Raw genomic sequence first — 21,073 nt, 5'->3', positions numbered from 1 at the left:
TGGCTAGACAACCAAATAAGAACCTGCTTTAAAAACTTTTAAAGAACTATGCTTTGGTATCATGAATTGTAGTACCGTATGTGTGACTTGATGTTATGTTTCTACTAATTTTGATATCATGTTATTAAGGCCATGATAGTGTAGTTCGGATTTGATGAAAGGGAAAACAAAAGAAAAGTTTTATTAAACTAAGAGAATTATTTTAAGTCTTCCGCTGTTTTAAAAAAAGAAAAATTTGTACATAGAGTATCGTAGCCCCGTCCTTTAGGGTTAGCAGGGAGGGCGGGCGTTACAGGTTGGTATCAGAGCCAGGTTTTTGCCAGCTCACTACACACACATCAAGCCTCCGACCTGCCGCTCCAAGTAAGAATGTTTATGCTTAATTTTCTTGTTATATGCTTATGCTTAGTTTCATGTTATATGACTTATGCTTTATTTTTCTTCCTTGTTATATTGCCTATGCTTTATTTTCTTTGCTATATTGCTTATGCTTTATTTCCTTATGTTATATTGTTTGTCACTCTATTCTTTATTTTTTCCTCATGTTGCTTATGCTTTAGTTTCATGTTTTGCTTGCTTATGTTTGATGCTTTATTCTATGCTTTTAGTTATAATTTAGATTAGGATTACATATTAGTAGGTTAGGAATAATACCAGAACAAATAGATAGAAACAAAACAGTACGTTAGATTGGCTAAAAACGATAACCACTTACACTAGTCTATTTGTCATTATTTAGATAAACATGGTTAGGACACGCAATGGCCGAACCGAGGGGACAGTGACTCCACCAGACATGATACAGGTAGTCATAGACCTCCAGCGTCAGATCACAGAACAACAGCAGCTGATCACTACCTTAATGGGTCAGCAAGGCAACCCAGTTACCCCACCGGCAAATCAGAATACACTACCGGTTATACCTACAACCGCGCCAGTGCCCCCGGCAGCCCCTACTCCGATGGTCCGACAAGAGGCCTATCTGATTCAGTGGCAAAGGCTTAAGCCGGAAGCCTTCTCGGGAAACTGCGAACCATGGGATGCGCAAGCCTGGCTCAAGACCGTGGAGAGCATAATGGAACTACTGGACTGGCCTGAACACGAGAAGGTCAAATGCGTGTCGTTCTGCCTTACCGGAGATGCCCGGATGTGGTGGGACCGAGTAAAGGCGAAAAGACAAATAAACCAGATGCAGTGGACGAATTTTGAGACAGAGTTCTTAGAAGAATTCTTCCATATGCAAGTGACCAACAAGCACTATGACGAGTTCACTGAGTTCCGGCAAGGTGATCTGTCAGTTAACGAAGCCGTCAAGAAGTTCAACCGCCTAGCACGTCTGTGCCCAGAACTGATCAGTACTGAAAAAGAAAGGGTCCGGTTCATGTTAAAGATGCTCCGACCCGAGATAGCTCTGAACGTAGCCGGCGGAGTTAATAGACCGCAGACTGCAGAGGAGCTAGTCAGCAGTGCCCTGATTACCGAGCACTACCAGAAAGCAATGAACGAGGGCAAGAACCAAGCACTGACCGGAGGACAAAAATCGCATAATACCAGAACAGGCTGGAAAGGAAACTCAGGTGGAAAGAGGAAACAGTGGAACAACACAAAAGGTGGTCCGGCCAATAAGCAAACCAAGTACCCTCAGTGTGCCATATGTGGAAAGATGCATTCTGGAGTATGTCTCCTAAGCACCAGAAAGTGCTACAACTGCGGAAAGGAAGGACATTTGGCAAGAAATTGCCCTACTCAGTCTCAGGCACTACCTCCGCAGAACAACCAGAATAGGAGTACCCCTGCACAGCTTCACCAGATGCATACTGCCATAGAAGGGACTTCAATCAGCCAAGGAAGATTGGAGGCCCCTCCCACTATGACCAATGCCAGAGTCTACTCTCTCGCTCAGGATGACGTGGCGAACGCCTCTACCATCGTCTCAGGTCAGCTACCTAATTTCAATCAATATGCTAAAGTTTTACTTAATGCTGGAAACGAACCAATATGGGAATCCATCAAGGAACCGAGACGTGTTTCGTATCCTTGGGTCGAAACTATGTCCGGGCGACTTTCTACCCTCACCATAACACTGACGTTATTTGAGAGTATACTGGAAAAGCAAACCAGTGACCAAAACCTCCAGAGAATCAAACAAGAATTTGGAAAGGAAGAAATCTCTATGGATTTCATTTCGGGTCTTCCCAGGATGACAAACGGATATGACGCTATATGGGTGATTGTAGACAGATTGACGAAGTCCGCACACTTTTTGGCGATCAAAATGACCTATTCAACTGAACAACTAGCTCAGTTATATGTTAAGGAAATCATTCGGCTACATGGTATTCCTAAGACCATTATTTCTGATAGAGACGGTCGTTTTGTTTCACACTTTTGGGAGTGCGTTCAGAAGACCCTCGGCACGAAGTTGTTATTTAGTACAACTTTCCACCCTCAGACCGATGGGCAAACTAAAAGAGTGAACCAAATATTAGAAGATATGTTAAGAGCTTGTGCCCTGGACTTCAAGGGAAGCTGGTGCCGATATTTATACCTGGCAGAATTCGCCTACAATAATAGTTACCAAGCTACTATTAGAATGGCACCTTACGAAGCTCTGTATGGGAGGAAGTGTAGATCCCCTATATGCTGGTATGAAAGTGGTGAAAAGAAGGAAATGGGGCTCTGAACGGAACTTATTGATGACACCACCCGAGCTATACAGAAGATCCGCCAACGAATAGAAATTGCTCAGAGTCGGCAGAAAAATTTGTTGGAACCCCAAGGTGTTTTGATGTGATCAAACAAGCTAAGTTAGGTCTTGCGTTTGTTTAACCCTTGTGTCTAAGTGTGCAGGAGCTTAGGAACACAGGAAGTCGAGTGGAAGACGCGGCTAGCGAGAAGGACGGCACGGGAGAGAGCCGACGGGCTCGGTGCGTCCGAGGGACGAGGTGTCCGCGGAAGAGTACACCGGTGGACGAGAAGAGCATGCGCGGCGCTCGAGGGATGAGAAACCGGGAAGGAAGGCTGCTCGAGGAGAAGGCCGGAACATGGGTTCGGGTGAGCCCTATTCCGGAAGGCCGAGATCACCCAAGCAAACGGAGCCGGAGCGAACAGACCCGGACCGAGATGAGCTGGATCGAGACAAGCTGAACTGGAGTCGAAAAGTCAATTTAAGTTGACCTTAGGGCTCCGGGCGCCCGGAACCGACCGGGGCGCCCGGAACCGACCGGGGCGCCCGGAACCCTTCCGAGCGCCCGGAATCGACTTTTCAACAGGATCGAGTTTTGACTCGATCCGACCATTGGGGGATAAAATTTATCCCCCCCAGGGCGCCCGGAACCCTTCCAGGCACCCGGACTAAGACTATAAATATAGCCTTGGTCCAGAAGCAATTATCAATCAAGAACGAACTACTTGTAATCCAGTGCTTTCATTTGTGTTATTTCTTTCTGTGCTTTCAACGCTGTAAGAGGCTACTCCGCCCAGAGGAGAATCAATTAGTGCGCCTTCTTTGCCTTGGATTAGCAATCCTCTGATTGCAAACCAAGTAATTCCTCTGTGTCTAATTTCTGTTTTAATTAGTCTCTGCCTTTTTAATTACAAGTTCTTTTAAGTTAGTTGAATATCCGAGAAGGGTTTTTGGTTTTATTTTGTAGGGTAATTCACCCCTCCCCTCTTGCCGGCCTCCAAAGGGACCAACAAAATTATGCCGATAAACGGCGCAGGCCGCTAGAATTCAACATCAGAGATTTGGTATTCCTTAAGGTATCCCCCATAAAAGGGATAATGAGATTCGGAAAGAGGAGCAAGTTAAGCCCACGATACGTAGGACCGTACCGGATTTTAGAAAGAGTGGGCCAAGTCGCATATAGACTAGAACTACCTCCAGACATGGCAGCTATTCACAATGTGTTCCATGTATCGATGCTCAAGAAGTGTACTCCCAGCACAGATCAAGTAATTGAGCCACAGTCGGTACAGGTTCAAGAGGACCTAAGTTACGAAAGTAGACCTATTCAGATCTTGGACCGAGAAGTCAAGAGGTTAAGGAACAAAGAAATACCCTTAGTAAAGGTTCTATGGCGGAATCAACGATTTGAAGAAGCCACCTGGGAACGCGAGGACGATATGAAACAAAAGTACCCGGAGCTATTTTAAAGTTCGAGGATGAACTTTTTATGAGGTACGGGGTACTGTAACACCCACTAAGCTTTTAAGATAAATATGAGAATGATGAATTTACCTTAGAAAAATATTAGTAGAATGTTGAACCAAAAAGAAATAAAAAGAAATAAAAATATGGAGTGGTCAAGGATTGAACCTTGAACCTCTCATGATGTAAATGATAGGATTAATGGGTAATAACCAGTTGGGATAGGAATAATATATTGATAGCAAAGGAGGGAAACTCATGATAAGGATGAGAGTAAAAGCTAGCCAAAAGAAAGCAAGAAAAGAGCAAGAGAAAGGCAACTTGCCTTCCTTCTTTTCTCTCCCTCTTCCTCTCCCTTTGCCGTGACTTAAAGAGGACAATTAAGGGGATTCATTCCCCCTTGTTTCATCATGAATGATGAGAAAATAAAAAAAAAGGGCTAAGGGAGAAGGAAAGCAAAAACCAATTTTGCTACCTCTTCCCCCTTAACATAAAAGGGAGCATGTAAAGAGAAGATTTTATTTTTCTCTCATTTCTCTCATTCTCTCCTCTCCATCACCGAGAGCCTCAGCCCCCTCTCCTCCATTTTCGGCCCCCAAAATAAGGTTCCTCCTAGGATACAAGGAAGGCTACCAAGGGAAATCAAAGGAGGAGAACAAGAAGAAGAGACCCTTTTTTCCATCACCACACTTTAGAACCACAAGCGAAAAGGATGTAAGTATCCCCTCACCTGTGGTACAAGTGGTTTTAATGTGTTTTTGGATTTTATGAGGATTTTAAAACCTAGAAACAAAGTTGTGAAAATTCGGCCAAAGAAAGGACTTGTTGATCCTAGGAATGTTTAATATAAGCCTTGATTCATAATAATTTTTCTATGCTTTGTAAGAAGGTTTTCTCTCATATTTTGATATATATGTGATGCTGGATTAGAGATGTACCTAACCCTAGAGTTTCAGCCAAAAAGGTTTTATAAGGGCTAGGGAATTTATTTGTTTACCTAACTTGCACAAAACCCTCTAAATAAATGGTTAAGGATCCATTATTGTTTTCATACTTGAAGGTTACTTGGAACCAAAAGTACCCCACTCACAAGTTTCGGCCAAGGAAGGGTTTAGGGTTAGGAAGACTTTGAATTTAAACTCACCATGTTTATATGATAGAATATAGAGTTTCTTAAAGAGTTGCATGCTTGTATGTTGATAGAAACTCATGAACATCACTTTTAATGTTTCGGCCATGGTAAGGTGGATGGTTTAGAATAGCTTAAACAGATTTTTTTTACATGCTCAAAACCTCCATGACAATAAGATATGAAAGTTGTTTGATGCTCCCATGCTTAATTAGAGTATAGGAAAATTGGTTGCATGATATATGATAATTATGACCACAAGGGTCCTAGCTTGTTTGTGAACCAAACTTATATGTATAGTTTCTTTGATATTTTTGCCATAAAACTTGTTTAGGTTTTCCATACTTTAGGCCACCTAAAACCTAGTTTAAAGACTTGGAAGGTTTCGGCCAAACATATGCTATGAGATAAAGAAAGGAAAAACCTAGGAAACCTAAGACACAATTTAAATGTATGCTTATAGTGATTGACTTTTATACATGTTATGAAATGTGTTATGACTTTCTATGATTTTATGCCATTTGAACAAATTCCATGCTTGATGAGGTTCGGCCATGTAGGGTTTAAAGACCTAGAAACCTTAAAATTTAGACCTCATGTGTTAAAGATGCTTCTTATGAAATTGAGATAACATGTTGATTGTGTTCACACGCTTATATATTTAACTATGATTCAAATGGACACCTTAAAGTCTCGGCCATGAAGGGATACATGCCTTAGAAACCCTAGAACTTACATTGAACATGCTCATGTCACTCTCCATGGAATATGAAATGTAGAAAGCTAAAAATTCACATGCTATATGTTGTTAGTGACCTAAATTGATGCTAAGGGAAGTTTCGGCCATGACCACTTGTATGATGCCATTTATAAATTTATACATGATGTTAGAGTAAGTTCACATGCTTGTATGCTTGCTTGAAAACCTAAATGAGTACTTGTAAGTTTCGGCCATGACATAATTTTAAGGGCTTAAAGGATTTAGGAACTAACTCAATTGTGCTTACCATATTCCTTGAAACAAATGCTATAAATATGGTTAAGGTTTCCATGCTTTATGTCATTTAGAACCTTGTTTCACACTTGTTAAGGTTCGGCCAAATGAGGTTTATGGACTTGGAGAACTTAGAGTCCAAGTAAATCTTGTTTATAATACTTCCTATGAAAATGATATGTGGATGAATTAGGTTGTACATGCTTGGATGTTGTTTAAAACCTAAATTGGCACCTAAGAGGGTTTCGGCCAAGATAAGAACCCAAAGGACTAGGAAGCTTAGTACCCAAATTAATCATGTTACATTGTTCCTTATGATTGGATGAGCACATGATACACTTTTATGCTTAGACATGTATGCTTGTGAGCTATATAAGATGAGAATTTCTACGATATGTTATGAGTTCAGAATATGCATGCTTTATGTTATGATATGTGGGTAAATTTTACATGCTTTGATGATATGATATGAGCTGAAAATATGCATACTTATGTTATGATATGTGGTTAAATTATGCATGCTTTGATGCTATGTTTAGTGCTTAAAATATGCATGCTTTCATGATATGCTATGTGGTTAAATTATGCATGCTTGATGATATGCTTTATGCTTAAGATATGCATGTTTTTATGATCTATGCCTAAGTGATGCATATTGTTATGATATGATGTATGCCTAAGTGATGTATACTTTTATGGTATGATGTATGCCTAAGTGATGCATACTTTTATGACATGATGTATGCCTAAGTGATGCATACTTTTATGATATGATGTGTGCCTAAGTGATGCATGCTTTTATGATGTATGATATGTATAAGTATGACATGTACTTTACTTTATATGGCTTGTACCAAGGGTGGGCTCCATAAGCGCCCCGGGGTCGATGGAATAAGACTCGGGCCTCGTTAGGGATGAGCTCCTAAGTGCCCCTAGGTCGATGGAGTAAGACTCGGGCCTAGTATGTTGCCTTGTAGGGTTCATGACTTGCTACCTTGGACCTACATAGGTTGCGCGCAATATGTAAGTGGTACATAGCCGGGATCCCCTTTAAGTTGAGATTATGTTCAAGTATATATGTAAGAAGAAATGGTTTTAAATATCATGAGACATACACATGTTTTTCGGATACATGTTTTTCAAAATCATATTGCATATACCTTATGATGATTTATGATATGCCATGGTTAGATATGATTATGTTATGTTCCATGATATGTCCATGTGTAGGATATGCCATGACTCTTTATAACGATATGCCATGATTAGATACGGTTATGTTATGCTTCATGCTATGCTTTACGCTATGATATGCCATGACTAGTTATGATTTCTTCATGTTGCATGATATGCTTAAAAGAGTATGTCACATTATGTCATGATTAGTTGAAATGATGCCATGTTAAGACATTCTTTGATTATACTATGATTTTCGATTTTAGTGAGTAGGAAAGGAACTTACTGAGCCATGAGTGCTCACAGCTTACTGTCCTTGTACCACAGATAAAGGAAAAAGCTGGATGAGCTAGAGGAGCAGCAGGAGAGGCAAGGAGATGTGTGTGGCAGTGGCTAGGCAACCAAATAAGAACCTGCTTTAAAAACTTTTAAAGAACTATGCTTTGGTATCATGAATTGTAGTACCGTATGTGTGACTTGATGTTATGTTTCTACTAATTTTGATATCATGTTATTGAGGCCATGATAGTGTAGTTCGGATTTGATGAAAGGGAAAACAAAAGAAAAGTTTTTATTAAACTAAGAGAATTATTTTAAGTCTTCCGCTGTTTTAAAAAAAGAAAAATTTGTACATAGAGTATCGTAGCCCCGTCCCTTAGGGTTAGCAGGGAGGGCGGGCGTTACAGTAAAAAACATTTGATAGATACCAAAGAAATCAGAATGATGTTTCATAAGACAAACTCAATTATAACGAGTACAATGATCAATAAAGGAAACGTAGTAATAGGATCCACCAGGTGTACGAATAGAAGATGGACCCCACATATCAGAATGAATTAACTCAAATGGTACAAGAGAAATAGAGATACTTCTATAAAAAGGTAAAGTAGAGAATTTTGCCAATTTGCAGCTACAACAATATGAAGTATCATGAGTTTATAATTTTCCTAAATTTCTTTTAGAAGCTAAGTATTTTAAAAGAGAAGAAGATGTTAGAACTCCGGGATAGTTTTAATGTGGTCAACCAAGTTCAGTTAGGTCATGTTGTATTTGATCCTTGTGTTTAAGTGTGCAAGAACTTAGGAACACAAGAAGTCGAGCGTAAGAAGCAGCTAGCGAGATGGACGGCACGGGAGAGAGCCGACAGGCTCGGTGCGTCCGAGGGACGAGGTGTTGTGGAAGAGTAGGTGGACGAGAAGGTTGTGTGTAACGTTCGAGGGATGAAAAGACTGGGAGGAATCCTGTTCGAGGAGAAGATCGGAAAATGGGTTCGAGTGAGCCCTATTTCAAATGGCCGAAATCACCCAAGCGAGCGGAGCAGCGGAAGATCCAAAGGAGAAGTTTGGAGCTCGGTAGCAGCTGCTGAAGGCGCCTTCAATGCTATTGAAGGAGCCCTCGCGCCTTTCGGGAGGAAGGCGCCTTCAACCTTTGAAGGTGCTTTTGAGCCTTTATAGAAGGCGCCTTCAACTACTTGAAGGTGCCTTAGACTGGGCAAAAGCGATTGTTGGTGAAGATAAAACATTATCTTCGCTTGCTTCGCTGGAGGCGCCTTCCGCCTTGTTGCAGGCGCCTTCCAATTTCAGATAAGATTTTTCAGGGGCTATAAAAAAATCCATGGAGCTAGGAATTAGATAACAACTGTAACTACAACTTTTGTAATCTTTTCTAATATATTTTCTGTGCTGTCAACGTCTGTAAGAGGTTTCTCCGCCTATAACGAAGGAGATCTACTAGTACTATTCACTGTCTTGGATTAACAACCATCTAGATTGTAACCAAGTTAATTTCTTGGTCTCTTCTATTTTTAGTTGTATAATTTTTTTTGTTATAATTGTGCTACTAATATGAGTTGAAAGATCGAGAAAGGTTAATTTTTATTTTATAGATAATTCATCCCCTCATGCTGGCCCCGCGGCACCAACAGAAGAAACATGTCCAAGACAAGAATGCCCTAAATAAAAATCAGAAGAAGTAGAGCTTAACCGAAAGAATGACAAATCAACACTAGAAACTGCAACATCTGAGACTTTTAGCTCTTCTAATACATATAGTCCCCCTTGCCTACGACCTATCCCAATAAGCTTCTGGGATCGCGGATTCTGCACATAACAAGAAGATGAAGTAAAAGAAACTGAGAAATCAGAGTCACATAATTGACTGGCCGAGACAAGATTCAAAGTAAGATTAGGAATATGATATACAGTAGACAGAGATAAATTAGATATACAAATAGAGCCAAGCCAGCTAATGACATGGGAGAACCGTCAGCGGTCATGACCGACACAAAAGGTGATGAATTTATAGATATAAAAGAATTGACATTAAGCGACATATGATGTAAAGCTCCAGAATCAAGGATCCATATAGGAGAATGTATACCTGAAGTACTACTAGAGGGAAAACTTATGTGAGAAGAGAGAGACATGATATGTGGTTAAGATGCAAGGAACTTTTGAAACTATTGAGTAAGAGCAACATCATCATAACCACCATAGCCACCTCCATAACTGTCACCACCACCACCACGAAATTCACCCATTTGATCAGTAGCATAATTAACTTTAATCATCCGACCATGAACATCCTTTCCATCCATACCACTAATGGCAGCAGAGACTTCTTTGCTAGAAGTAAATGTCACAAATTCAAACCCTCGAATCGTCCAATTTCCCAATCCTTGGCAATCGATCCCCGCATCGCCCACCAAGAAGGTCAGTGCACCACCTGCGACAGCGAGCCCTCCTTTCATGCTACAAGCTCCATTGAGCGCTTGCCCTGCGGCATCGTGAAGGAATTGAGCTAGAAACTACAGCGACGAGTTGGATCTGTGACGACTACTTTCAGAAGATGAGTCGTGTCGACCCCGATCGGGCACCGACATGGAGAAGTCCCTGCGGTGGCCAGACTTCGGGCTCGGAATCGGCGCAACGGTCGACACGGGGTTCATTGTGAATAAAAGAAGAAAAAAAGTGTATTTTCGAAAATTTTGCCATAATTTATCAATCGTTATAAGATGAATTGTGGTAATGGATATAGATAGAAAGCGCACTCGGGTGTGATGTCTCGAACAGGAAACACCATTTGTGCCTCGTAACTACGTGGTTGCGTCCTCACGTCTTTCTCTGGAGTCTGGACAGCTTAAAAGTTTTTATTTGCTGTTTGAGAGCAGATAGCGAAGCTACACAACAGAGCCGGCCCAAACATGTGGCGTTAATTCGTCCAAGCAAGCGTGAATGTAGAAATTTAATTACAACCAGTTTCCCAGAATTCGGGCAAAAACTGAGGACATATTTTATAAATTAATAAAAGGATAATTTTAAAAATAAAAATAAATAGGCGTCCCTCTCATGAATTTACTCTGAAATTGTCTCTTGATTTAGTAATATTTATCGGATAGCTTCTGTAATATGTGCCAGATTATTTGGTCTAGGATTTTTTTTTTTTTATCAAGGAGGCCCTACAAATCTATTAGTATTAGTACGGTGAGATGAGTTAGACCCTACTTATTTAATAGATGAGGTATAATTCATCCTATTAATAGATGGATAGAGATCTAGGATTAATCCAGAGATCTTAGATCAAAGAATCATTGCTCCTATAATATAGGATAGCTATCGAGCAACTACTATAATATATAAAAATTATTCAGTAATTGTTACATAAGGTACTTAGTAACTACTACAAAATATTCAATTTGAGTTTAGAATTTAGATTTAGAATATTAAAAAGTTATTATATCAAAATAGTTTCTATAACAGCTTAAAATTATTTTAACTAACTTTAAATAATTTTAATCAAGTTGATAAATAGTATTTTGATACAATAATATTTAGGTGTGATCTTAAATTTTAAATTTACATTAAACATGTTATAATAGTTACTGGGTAGTTTCTACATATTGTAACAACTGTCAAGTAGCTTCTACATATTGTAATAGATATTGATTAACATCTACACGATATAAATTTTAAATTTTAAACTCAGTTTAAACATATTGTAACAACTACTAAATAACTTCTATATTTTATAATAACTATTGAATAATTTTTATATATTATAATAATTATTAATAATTTTTATACTATATAAATATTAACTTCTAAATCATAAATTCACCATAAATATATTATAGCAGCTAGCTTCAAGATGTAGCGCTCATTTGAAAATTCCTTTTAGGACGTGCCCTTTTAATTTTTGTCATTTACTTTTCTAAACTCTACCATCCTCTCTAGAGTTAATTAAAAATATTTAATTAATGGAAAGTGACACCAATTGAAATTGATAGTGACCTCAATTGCCCTAATATACTATTTATGTGAGCATTTATTTTAATAAATTTTTAAATTAATTTTTAATGAATACAAAATATTTTGTTAGATAACTGATCTCTTCTATATAAAGAATGTATTAGAATAAAATATTTAAATTATTTATCTATTTATATTTTACTGTAAGACCAATAATACTAAGACTGATTGAGATAAATAATATTATCATTTGATAATGACCTCAATTGATTAATAATTTTTAAATATTTTTAATTAAAAAATATTTGATGATCAAAAATACCTTATAATTGATATTATTATACTTTTCGAATTACTCCAGATTATATATATATATATATATATATATATATATATATATATATATATATATATATATATATATATATATATATATATATATATATATTTTGAACTATTTAAAATTATCAAATAATGTTTGATTGCTCTATAAATCTAAAATTCAATTATTGTAGTTGTGAGTTTTTGAGTTTGTACCCATTAATTTTGTTAGATTCTGAGTCGATCTATAATTATAAGTAATTTTTGTCAAATGTTTGATTTTTCTAAAAGATTTAAATTTTGAAAAAAATGATAGAGGGGAAAGTCATGGTGTAATGGTCCAATCTGGTATGACTCCAAAATCTCCAGAGTGGTTAAGCATTTTTTTTTAACTAAAAGTGATTAACTATTAACAATTGATTGATTAGTCGATTAGAAGTGATACTACTCAACAAGATTCAAATCCAATCAATTAATCACTAAAAGGATAGTTCATCTGTGTACAAAACTTCCGTCAATACATGATCTCGAAAAAGAATTTATTATACGAAGTTTTACTTTACTTTACAAGAGCTGTAATACATCTAAGTTTGACAATAATTTTATCGTTGCATCAAACTCCTTTCGATTAATCACTATCAAATATTTTTAGCTAAAGATCATAAATTCTAAGTGTATTAAAATGACATAAATAGAGATTAAGTACGATGGAGACTATTTAGGATTAATTCTATTATGTTCCTTGATTTTTTTTAATAACTTTTTAGAGTTTTATACAATCATGATAGTCTTACCCTGAGGTTTAAGAGAGACTATTTCTCAAAGGAGAAGGTGACAAGATCGGATATATGAGGCTCAAGGAGAATTAGGGAGAATAATTCAAAGGAAAATTAAAATATAGTGATAGAGATAAAGTTGATAGATTCTATAAGAAAAAAGGGCACATGGAATTTGAATACTATAAGATACAACAGGAAGAAGCAGATGTTATGGAAGATCACAGTGATAGAGAACTTCTCTAATGGTGACCCCAAACCTTAATTATGATTGTACCATTTCATATGTTTTTTCAACCTATGAAAGTATGACTATAGGTGCTATGTTGATGGAAAATAATGCCATCTTGTAAAATAGTTGATATTGGTACACTCAAAATCAGGAAAGCTGATGAAGTTGCTAAAACACCTAGTGATGTGAGACACAACCCAAATTTCAAGAGGGATTTCGTCCTTCTAGCACCACAATGTCAACATCGAAAGCTATATCTAACTTCAATAATAAAGATGATGTCAAATGTTTTGGAGTTAATTATGAAAAAGGATATTGTAAGAGTTGATGTCCATACATGAAGAAGGATAGGACCAAAGAAGCATCCAAGAGAGGAATTAAGGAAACACCCAAGGAAATCACTCTCAAGTACTCAAAAGTCAAGGACCACATCATTTGTTGCATATGCAATATGCAATAAGAAAGGTCAGTGCAATCGACTTGGTTAAAATTGACTAAGTTTGATCAAACTTGATTGATTAAGCTCGAGTTAACTCGAGTTTAATTTTGATGTTTGATCAATATATTAATTGGTTGAGTAAGATGTCATGTAGGTCAAGATTGATCATATATTTGATAGTCGATCAATATGTTTGTTGACTAGAATAAACAGTTAAGTAGGTTAAGGTTGACTAGATACTTGACAATAGAGAAATCTAACCGTGTCACGGTTAATCGAACACTTGACGGTTTGAAATCTAATAAGGAGTTGATAAGGGCTAAATCCAAGTGAGTCAAGTTTGACCGAATACTTATTAATGAGAAAATTTTAATATGTCATGGAGAACCAGATGTTAGGCATGAGAAAAAAAGTTTGAACATGTCAAGGTTGATTAGATATTAGACATGAGACGACAAGTCAAGGTTGACTAGATACTAAACAATAATAAATTCCCGATAGATCAAGGTTAACCAAATGCTAAGCAATGAGAAAGTCTCAACAAGTCAAGGTTGTTTAGATGCTAGACAATGATGAAGTCTCAGTGAATCAAAGTTTATCAAATGCTAAACAATGAGGAAGTCTCGGTAGTTGATCAAATGCTAGGTAATGATAAAGTCCTACAAGTCAAAATTGACTGGATGCTAGACAACGAGAAGTCTCGACCGGCCGAGGTGATAAGATGTTGGGCAAAAAAAAAAATCCTAGTAGATTAAGGTCAATAAGATACTAGGAAAAAAAATAAGAATTCAACTCTGATAATGTCAGTCAATTGATAGAGTATATTAATCGACTAATGAATCCTAAATCTCGAAATTGGGGTTTGAGGGGATTTTAGCATTTGTAAACAACATTCTTAGCACTATGAACAATATATCAATCAATTGTAAATAGTACTTATACTACAAAAACATTCGGTTGATGAATAGAAATAGTCGACTATAGCAAATAGAAGGTAGAAAATGATTGATCAACTTAATTGATCCCAATGAGTCGGCTGTTGGTATTATTGTAGCAAATAGAAAGTAGAAAACGATTGATCAGGATCAATTGAGTTGATCAATCAATTGTTGGTGTTATTATAGCAAATAGAAAGTTAAGAAATCGATTGATCAACTTGACTAATGTTGATCGGTTGACTGTTGTCTCACTATCGAGTGAATAGAAAGTTTAGAACTTAAAAAAGGACTTGACTGGTTGTTTATCATTCGATTGTAGAGTTTGAGCACTCAAATGATAACACTATAGGAGTGAACATAAGATTTTTGAATCGACTGTGGCACTTAGTTGTTTGGACATCAACCGATTAATGAGCAATAACTCAACTATTCATGGTTAAATCAAAGTTGGTAAGAGTCATTTTACAGGTGCAACGATCAAATTCAATGAAGCAATCGACTGATTGAGCAGTTGATTAATAAGCGAAAATCAACCCCAACCCCAACTTGAAAGATATAAAAGAAGAGTTTCGAGGAGATTTTTGTAACCAATTCTAAAGGTGGTCTTTGAGGTGTTTAGAGAATTTAAGATCAGATTGAATCCCATTATGTGGATCATTTTAGCCGGTTCAGGTTCATACTACATTTTATTTCATAGTGCACCAGGGAAGGTGCAAAGCGCTTGAAAAAGTTTGAGCTGTTCTAGACATGAGGCCACTAATCATGTGACCGGGATGCAAAGATACAATGGGTGCAATGCAACAATTGGGCTGGGAATGCTGACTCGTTCTTTTAAATCCTAAAATATTTGAGCAGGAAACTGAATACTAAGCAACATAACTTTGATGAGTTGAAAGAAGTATTAGCTACTTTGCCACAGCATCCATTTGTAGTTTTATTAAGAGGAAGTACGAAATGAGTGTCCTGTATACTACACAGCCTGAATAAACATCATTCGCAAAGTACTATTGATAGCCATATTACAAAGACCAGAGCAAAGATAGATACATGTATATAGTTGAGCAGAATGGTAACTGATAACTGGTTCATATTTCGATAATGATCTTCCCTGTAGCATGACCACTGATGCTCTTGGCCCAGGCCTCTTCTGCTTTACTTAATGGATATACGGAGTCTATAACTGTCTTGAGCTTACCTTCCTTTACCAAATTGAGTAAGAATTCCATTTCACCGGACTTTGGTACCAACATCAGTGGTATAAGCTTTTTCTTTGAAAATGTGATCCTCTTCAGAATGGAAGCAGCTATAGTTGTAAAATTGGGAGTTATATCAATGACCTTGCCACTGCTGCTCAAGTTGGGCTCAAAAGTGGACCAGGGAATATTGGTGGCGCAATGGATGACTCCGTCGTACTTCTTGTCTGATGGGCTCTTCAGTTTCGCACCCTCTGGAGTCTCGTAGTCCACCACCTCATCTGCTCCGAGACTCTTTACCAGTTCTATATTGCGAGCGCCGCATGTCGCTGTAACATGGAGTCCTGCATACTTGGCAAGCTGGACAGCATAGTGCCCCACACCACCAGAGGCAGCTGTTATCAGAATATTGGATGACTTGTTGGGAGTATCAAATTTAATCCCAATAGCCTTCAGTGACTGGAGAGCAGTCAGGCCTGCTATTGGTAGGCCTGCAGCTTCGGATGGTGAAACCTCAGGCAGCCTAATGGCCATCGCAGCCATTGTTGTTACAGCAAACTCGGCAAGCCCACCACCATTCTGTAATAAGAAAATCAAAGTCAATAGAAGGAATAAAACATGCATGACAGATTGGAGAGGAAGGAAAAAGTGATATTGACATATCCTATCCCTCAAACCCAACACCAAACATGAAGCTTGGTCTAGCAAAGAAGGTTAAGAAGCTTTGTCGATTATACAGATATAGATCTAGGAGCAAGAGAGTATTTTCAGAATTTAACAATGTGGATGTGTAATTTTGCAACACTAACGATGTATTGTAACCTTGATCATCATCAGTATAATTGCGAAAGGGAGAAGAAGTGTGCCTTGAACAGTTTTTTGAACGATCTTCTCTGATAGGCAGTCCTATGCAGAAATGTAAGGGGAGCAGGACGATGAACATTCTGTGTTAAGTCTCAATATGAATAATTTGGATTGAAAGAAACCAATGTTTATTTGAGGGTAAGCAGGTGGACCAAGATGCATCCAGAAATGTCAATTGATAGAGAGTTGGACATCAAGAGTACCAGGGAAGGCACATTCTAAGCAGAAGGTGATTATAGAAATGATTCAGTTAGTTGATATAGGGTAAAAGGGTATGCCAAAGGTAGCGAAGAGGAGAATCTTATTCTGATCACAAGTACTGGTCTAAATCAAAATTTGAAGCAAAGATTTATTCAGAGCTTGGACAAAAAGAATCACTGCCAGAGCAACAGGTGGTACACCTTGTTCCAATGGTGTCAGTTATGATTCTGTCATTTCTATCTTCTTCTAACATTTGTTTTTATCCTCTCAGTGCTTTTTTGAGTCTGTGCAGTTAGTGGGGGTAGTCTGGACCAGTAGCTCAGTAGCTTTTCTGTTTTCAGTCAGATATTTCTAGGTGTAATGTTGGGGGTTGGAAGGTCATTTGACAGAAGATTCCATGTTGGCTGGTCAGTCAGGTAAGTTGTATTTAACTTTGATTTCATTGCCACCTTATAATCTATGCGTTATCATGGGTTTTGCCACAAAAAATCCTTGAGTAAAGTATAATCACTACTTTCAGAGGCAGTTCAGTCTCATGGATTCAATCACCATCTGATGGAACAATATGTGCCCACAGCCACAGGTATGCGACAAAAATCAATTATTTCCACAGCTATGAACGGAAATAATTATTTCCATGGGGTTAATTGCTATATCATTGTTTATGAAGTATTGACTGATCATAGCTAAACATTCATTCTAATGAATCTATCTGCATGCTTTCTACTTCAAACACATACTTCCCACTGCCCTGCCACCTTCTGGAAATTTTTTGTTGTGATGTCAAAAAGCTTCCACATTCAAAAAGATAAATTGGAGTAAACAATGAAAGTTATTTTGACGAGAACCTGTACAAAATTGAGTTTTTATATTACTATATCATGGAACTTACTGGTACAAAATTGAGTTTTAAATAAGAAAATAATATTGAATTATATCAATGTAATAAAAGGACATGAACGGGTAAAATTGTTGGTCTATAGCTATTGTGAGTGTTTTCCAAGAATTGCCCATCACTACTTATTTAAGTTTTCTTCTTGCAAAAAATTAAATTGCTTGCATTGGATTATTATAATTTTTGCATTCTCTTGAGCATTATTTGGGTGTTAAATTGCGGTTAAAGGCTCAACATAATGGGATTTTGTTTGGACCGTAGTCATTTAGCCTCCTTTTTGTTAAATGCTTACACCAAAGGAGAAATTGGTTTGGTTTGATCATTTTAGAGAGGATAAGTTAAAGGGAGCAAATGAATCCGCACACTATCCATTTTCCCCTATGCATGAAAGGAGGAAGGATTGTGTAACCTTTCTTATGGAATGGATAGGAATTGGTGGTTTCTTTTACCTCTTCCTCTCAGACCCAATAATTTAAAACATTTTTGCTACTTAATGAAGCATAATACATACTATTATCAAAGATCAGTAGTTTTTAATTTTAGATATCATAAATTAAATAGAATTATCTTATTCTTGTTCTTTGAACTTCTTCTAGGATTACAATTTTACCTATTCTACCAATCAAATACAATTGATATATACATTTTATATCCATCAATACCAGTAATGATTCCTCAAGATAGAGTACAATTTTCATTAAATGAGAGGGAAAAAGATTAAGATGATATAGATAAGTTCCAAGATGACCAAGAGTTTATGTAAATAGGAAAGCTAATTTGATTAGAGTCGAAGGAGTGAAAAATGAAGAGGGACCAAAAAAACTATATTCAACAAAATTAAGAGGAATTTCAAAGATATGAATAATATTACTATCAACATATCCTGACGTTAAATTCAATAATGACATAAGATTCATAGTCAATCTAAATAATTGGAACTCAAGATTTCTTATTATATGAAAGAGCTTCACTTGGAGAATTTGGATTCTTTTGATTTACTAAAATGTCATAAGCCTTAGCAACAATTATTTTGCTCAAATAAAATTCTACATCAAACAAAGAACAACAAGCACTTACTGGAAAGCTTAGCAGACCAACAACTTTGTCCCCCTTCTTAAAGGAATTGACCCCAGAACCTACTTCTACAACTTCTCCAGCAACATCAGAAACTGTTTCACAAAAAAAAAAAAGAGTCAAATTATATATGCAGCATTGAAACTAAATCCCCATCAGTTACCACACCAACACAGAACTGATGTGAATCACTATTAGATGAATAAATCTGTTATCTGGTTAAATAAAACGAGAATCCACAATGAAATTCTTGGAACTTTTTTGTTTCATACTTACTGAAACACCAAGAAAAGTGGGCAGCCTTAAGAGAGACTCAACAACTATACAAATCAAAAAGCCAAGCGATAGTAGGAAATCAAATGTCATGGCATAGGTTAACATTTGACAGTCCAATTTCCCCACTGTCAACTGTAATTCCCAGACACTATGACAATGCAAAATGTTGATTATTACTTATGCAATCTCAAGATAATTCTCAAACTATTTAAACTTCACATAAAAAAGGACAGTCCAGTGCACGAAGCTCCCGCCATGCGGGGTCCCGGGGAAGAATCCATTGTACGCAGCCTTACCCTGCTTTTTGCAAGAGGCTGGAAACGATTCGAATCCGTGACCTTTTGGTCGCATGGTAACAACTTTACCGTTGCGCCAAGGCTCCTTCAAACTATTTAAACTTCACATGATGTTCGAAAATAACTAATACAATGATTCATTTATGTCGACATCATGACAGGGAAGATACGATTACTAAAGAAACTTTGCTTACTACAGCATTATACTTATCATCACAAAATTGAAACAATATAATTAGTCACCTATTATTAACAAAATCAATGATGACTATTGCCACCACCAGGGCAAGCCAAAAACCTCATAAATAGACCTGACATTAAAATCTTTATATCTTGGTTGACATTCATTCCTAAGTGATTGGACAATTTTGCAATTTATCGAACCATCAATAGGCTAAACTCCTCTAACATGCCAGCTTCAAAGGACACAATTAGAGCATCAAAAACCCTTCTAATAACTGTCCCTGGATTTAAAAAGATAAGACATCATAACACACTTCCTTCACCAATAAATCATATCTAGGAATAAAACCAGGTTGGCTGGATAGATGGTGTTGGCTTAATCAACTTTGTTCTCAATTAGTACTTGTATCTATTGGTGCAAAAATCAGGACGTTTTCCAAAATCACCTTTATAAAAGTCATCTTGGAATTATTCCGTGTCGTCAAATTCAGTTTCAAATTAAACACACTATAGATCGGGGCATTGATTAACCTTACTAATCCCTTTGATCCCTACCAAAATACACACATATTCACAAACAAATAGAGTAGTCTATTTCTTACCAGGGGTAAATGGAAATCTGGGAGGCAGAAACGGGCGGAGGATGCCTTTCTGGATTTTCCAGTCTACTGGGTTTATAGCAGCTGCCTCCAACTTCAACAAAGCCTCATTTTTCTTGGGCGAAGGAATAGGAACCTCAACATGCTGAATAAGCAGAATTAACACAAAAATGCAAATGAACGAAAAGCAGGAAAATATACAATAACTGTGCTGCAAAGGACAGGTCACGAAAAAGGATCCTATAAACTTCGGCAAAACAACAATATCCATGGTATTTCCTGGGTAAAAGAGTATGATTATAAAAATATATATAACTTCCATCTGTTGTATGCTCATAATCTGGCGAACAACCAAACAGTCAAATAAATCAAGAATTGCCGATACCTGAAAATTTTATCCAGTTGATTCGCTAATCAATCAGTCAAAGTAAATCAGAGTCAGAAATCGATTAGTAAATAGCAAGCAGAGTCAGAATATCTTTTTGTCCTTGGATCCTCCATCCAGCAGACGAAGTATTTTCCGTTCTGTCACTGGCTTCGCCAAAATTTGGACTATTTTAAAAGCTAAACAAGAACCGAATGCGGCATGCTAACCTTGAGGCCGGCGGCACCTCCTCCGTAGGAATCGTACTGTACAGCCTTCATGGTGCTTGGGTTTTCCGCCGCCATTCGAGGTTGGGATAGGAACGAAGGGAGGAACTATGGCGAGATAGGAATGAATTAAGAAGGAAATGGTTACTTATAGAAACAACCGGCTGGAGCGTGTTTTTGGCAAAATTGTCAGGGAGCCCTTTTTCATATTTCCAATAGGCGCCCCGTACTTTCTACTTATTCAAAAAAGTGCCCGTGACCCAAAATTCTTTTTGCCAAATACCTTTCCCTCCAATCTGCTCTCTGCCTCTACCGATATTGACGTTGACGCCGATGCCAACACCGACGTCGCGCAACCGCCGCCTCCCGGAACAGAACATCCTTCCAGCCACCGCCCCATCCATCATAATTAAAAAGAGGCTAGCCAATTGGATTGCAAAATCTTAAATTTACAAAGAAAAAAAAAGAAATATAAATAGACAATAAAAACAATAATAAA

The 21,073-nt window shown here is 37.4% G+C and overlaps 1 protein-coding gene across 1 annotated transcript; it reads right to left on the bottom strand.

Annotated features, from left to right (window-relative positions):
- Positions 1-15,308: 15,308 nt before the first annotated feature.
- LOC122014812 (chloroplast envelope quinone oxidoreductase homolog) lies at positions 15,309-20,735 on the bottom strand. The gene is made up of 4 exons (XM_042571247.1): positions 20,578-20,735; positions 19,987-20,128; positions 18,633-18,724; positions 15,309-16,174 (listed from the first exon to the last, which is right to left on the bottom strand). The coding sequence occupies exons 1-4, from the start codon at positions 20,650-20,652 to the stop codon at positions 15,488-15,490; spliced, it is 996 nt and encodes a 331-aa protein (XP_042427181.1). The 5' UTR covers positions 20,653-20,735; the 3' UTR covers positions 15,309-15,487.
- Positions 20,736-21,073: the final 338 nt, after the last annotated feature.

Source organism: Zingiber officinale, chromosome 8B, assembly GCF_018446385.1.
Source record: "Zingiber officinale cultivar Zhangliang chromosome 8B, Zo_v1.1, whole genome shotgun sequence".
Classification (NCBI taxonomy): Eukaryota; Viridiplantae; Streptophyta; class Magnoliopsida; order Zingiberales; family Zingiberaceae; genus Zingiber; species Zingiber officinale.
The sequence above is the reverse complement of the archived record's forward strand: the minus strand, read 5'-3'. Positions and strand labels throughout refer to the sequence as shown.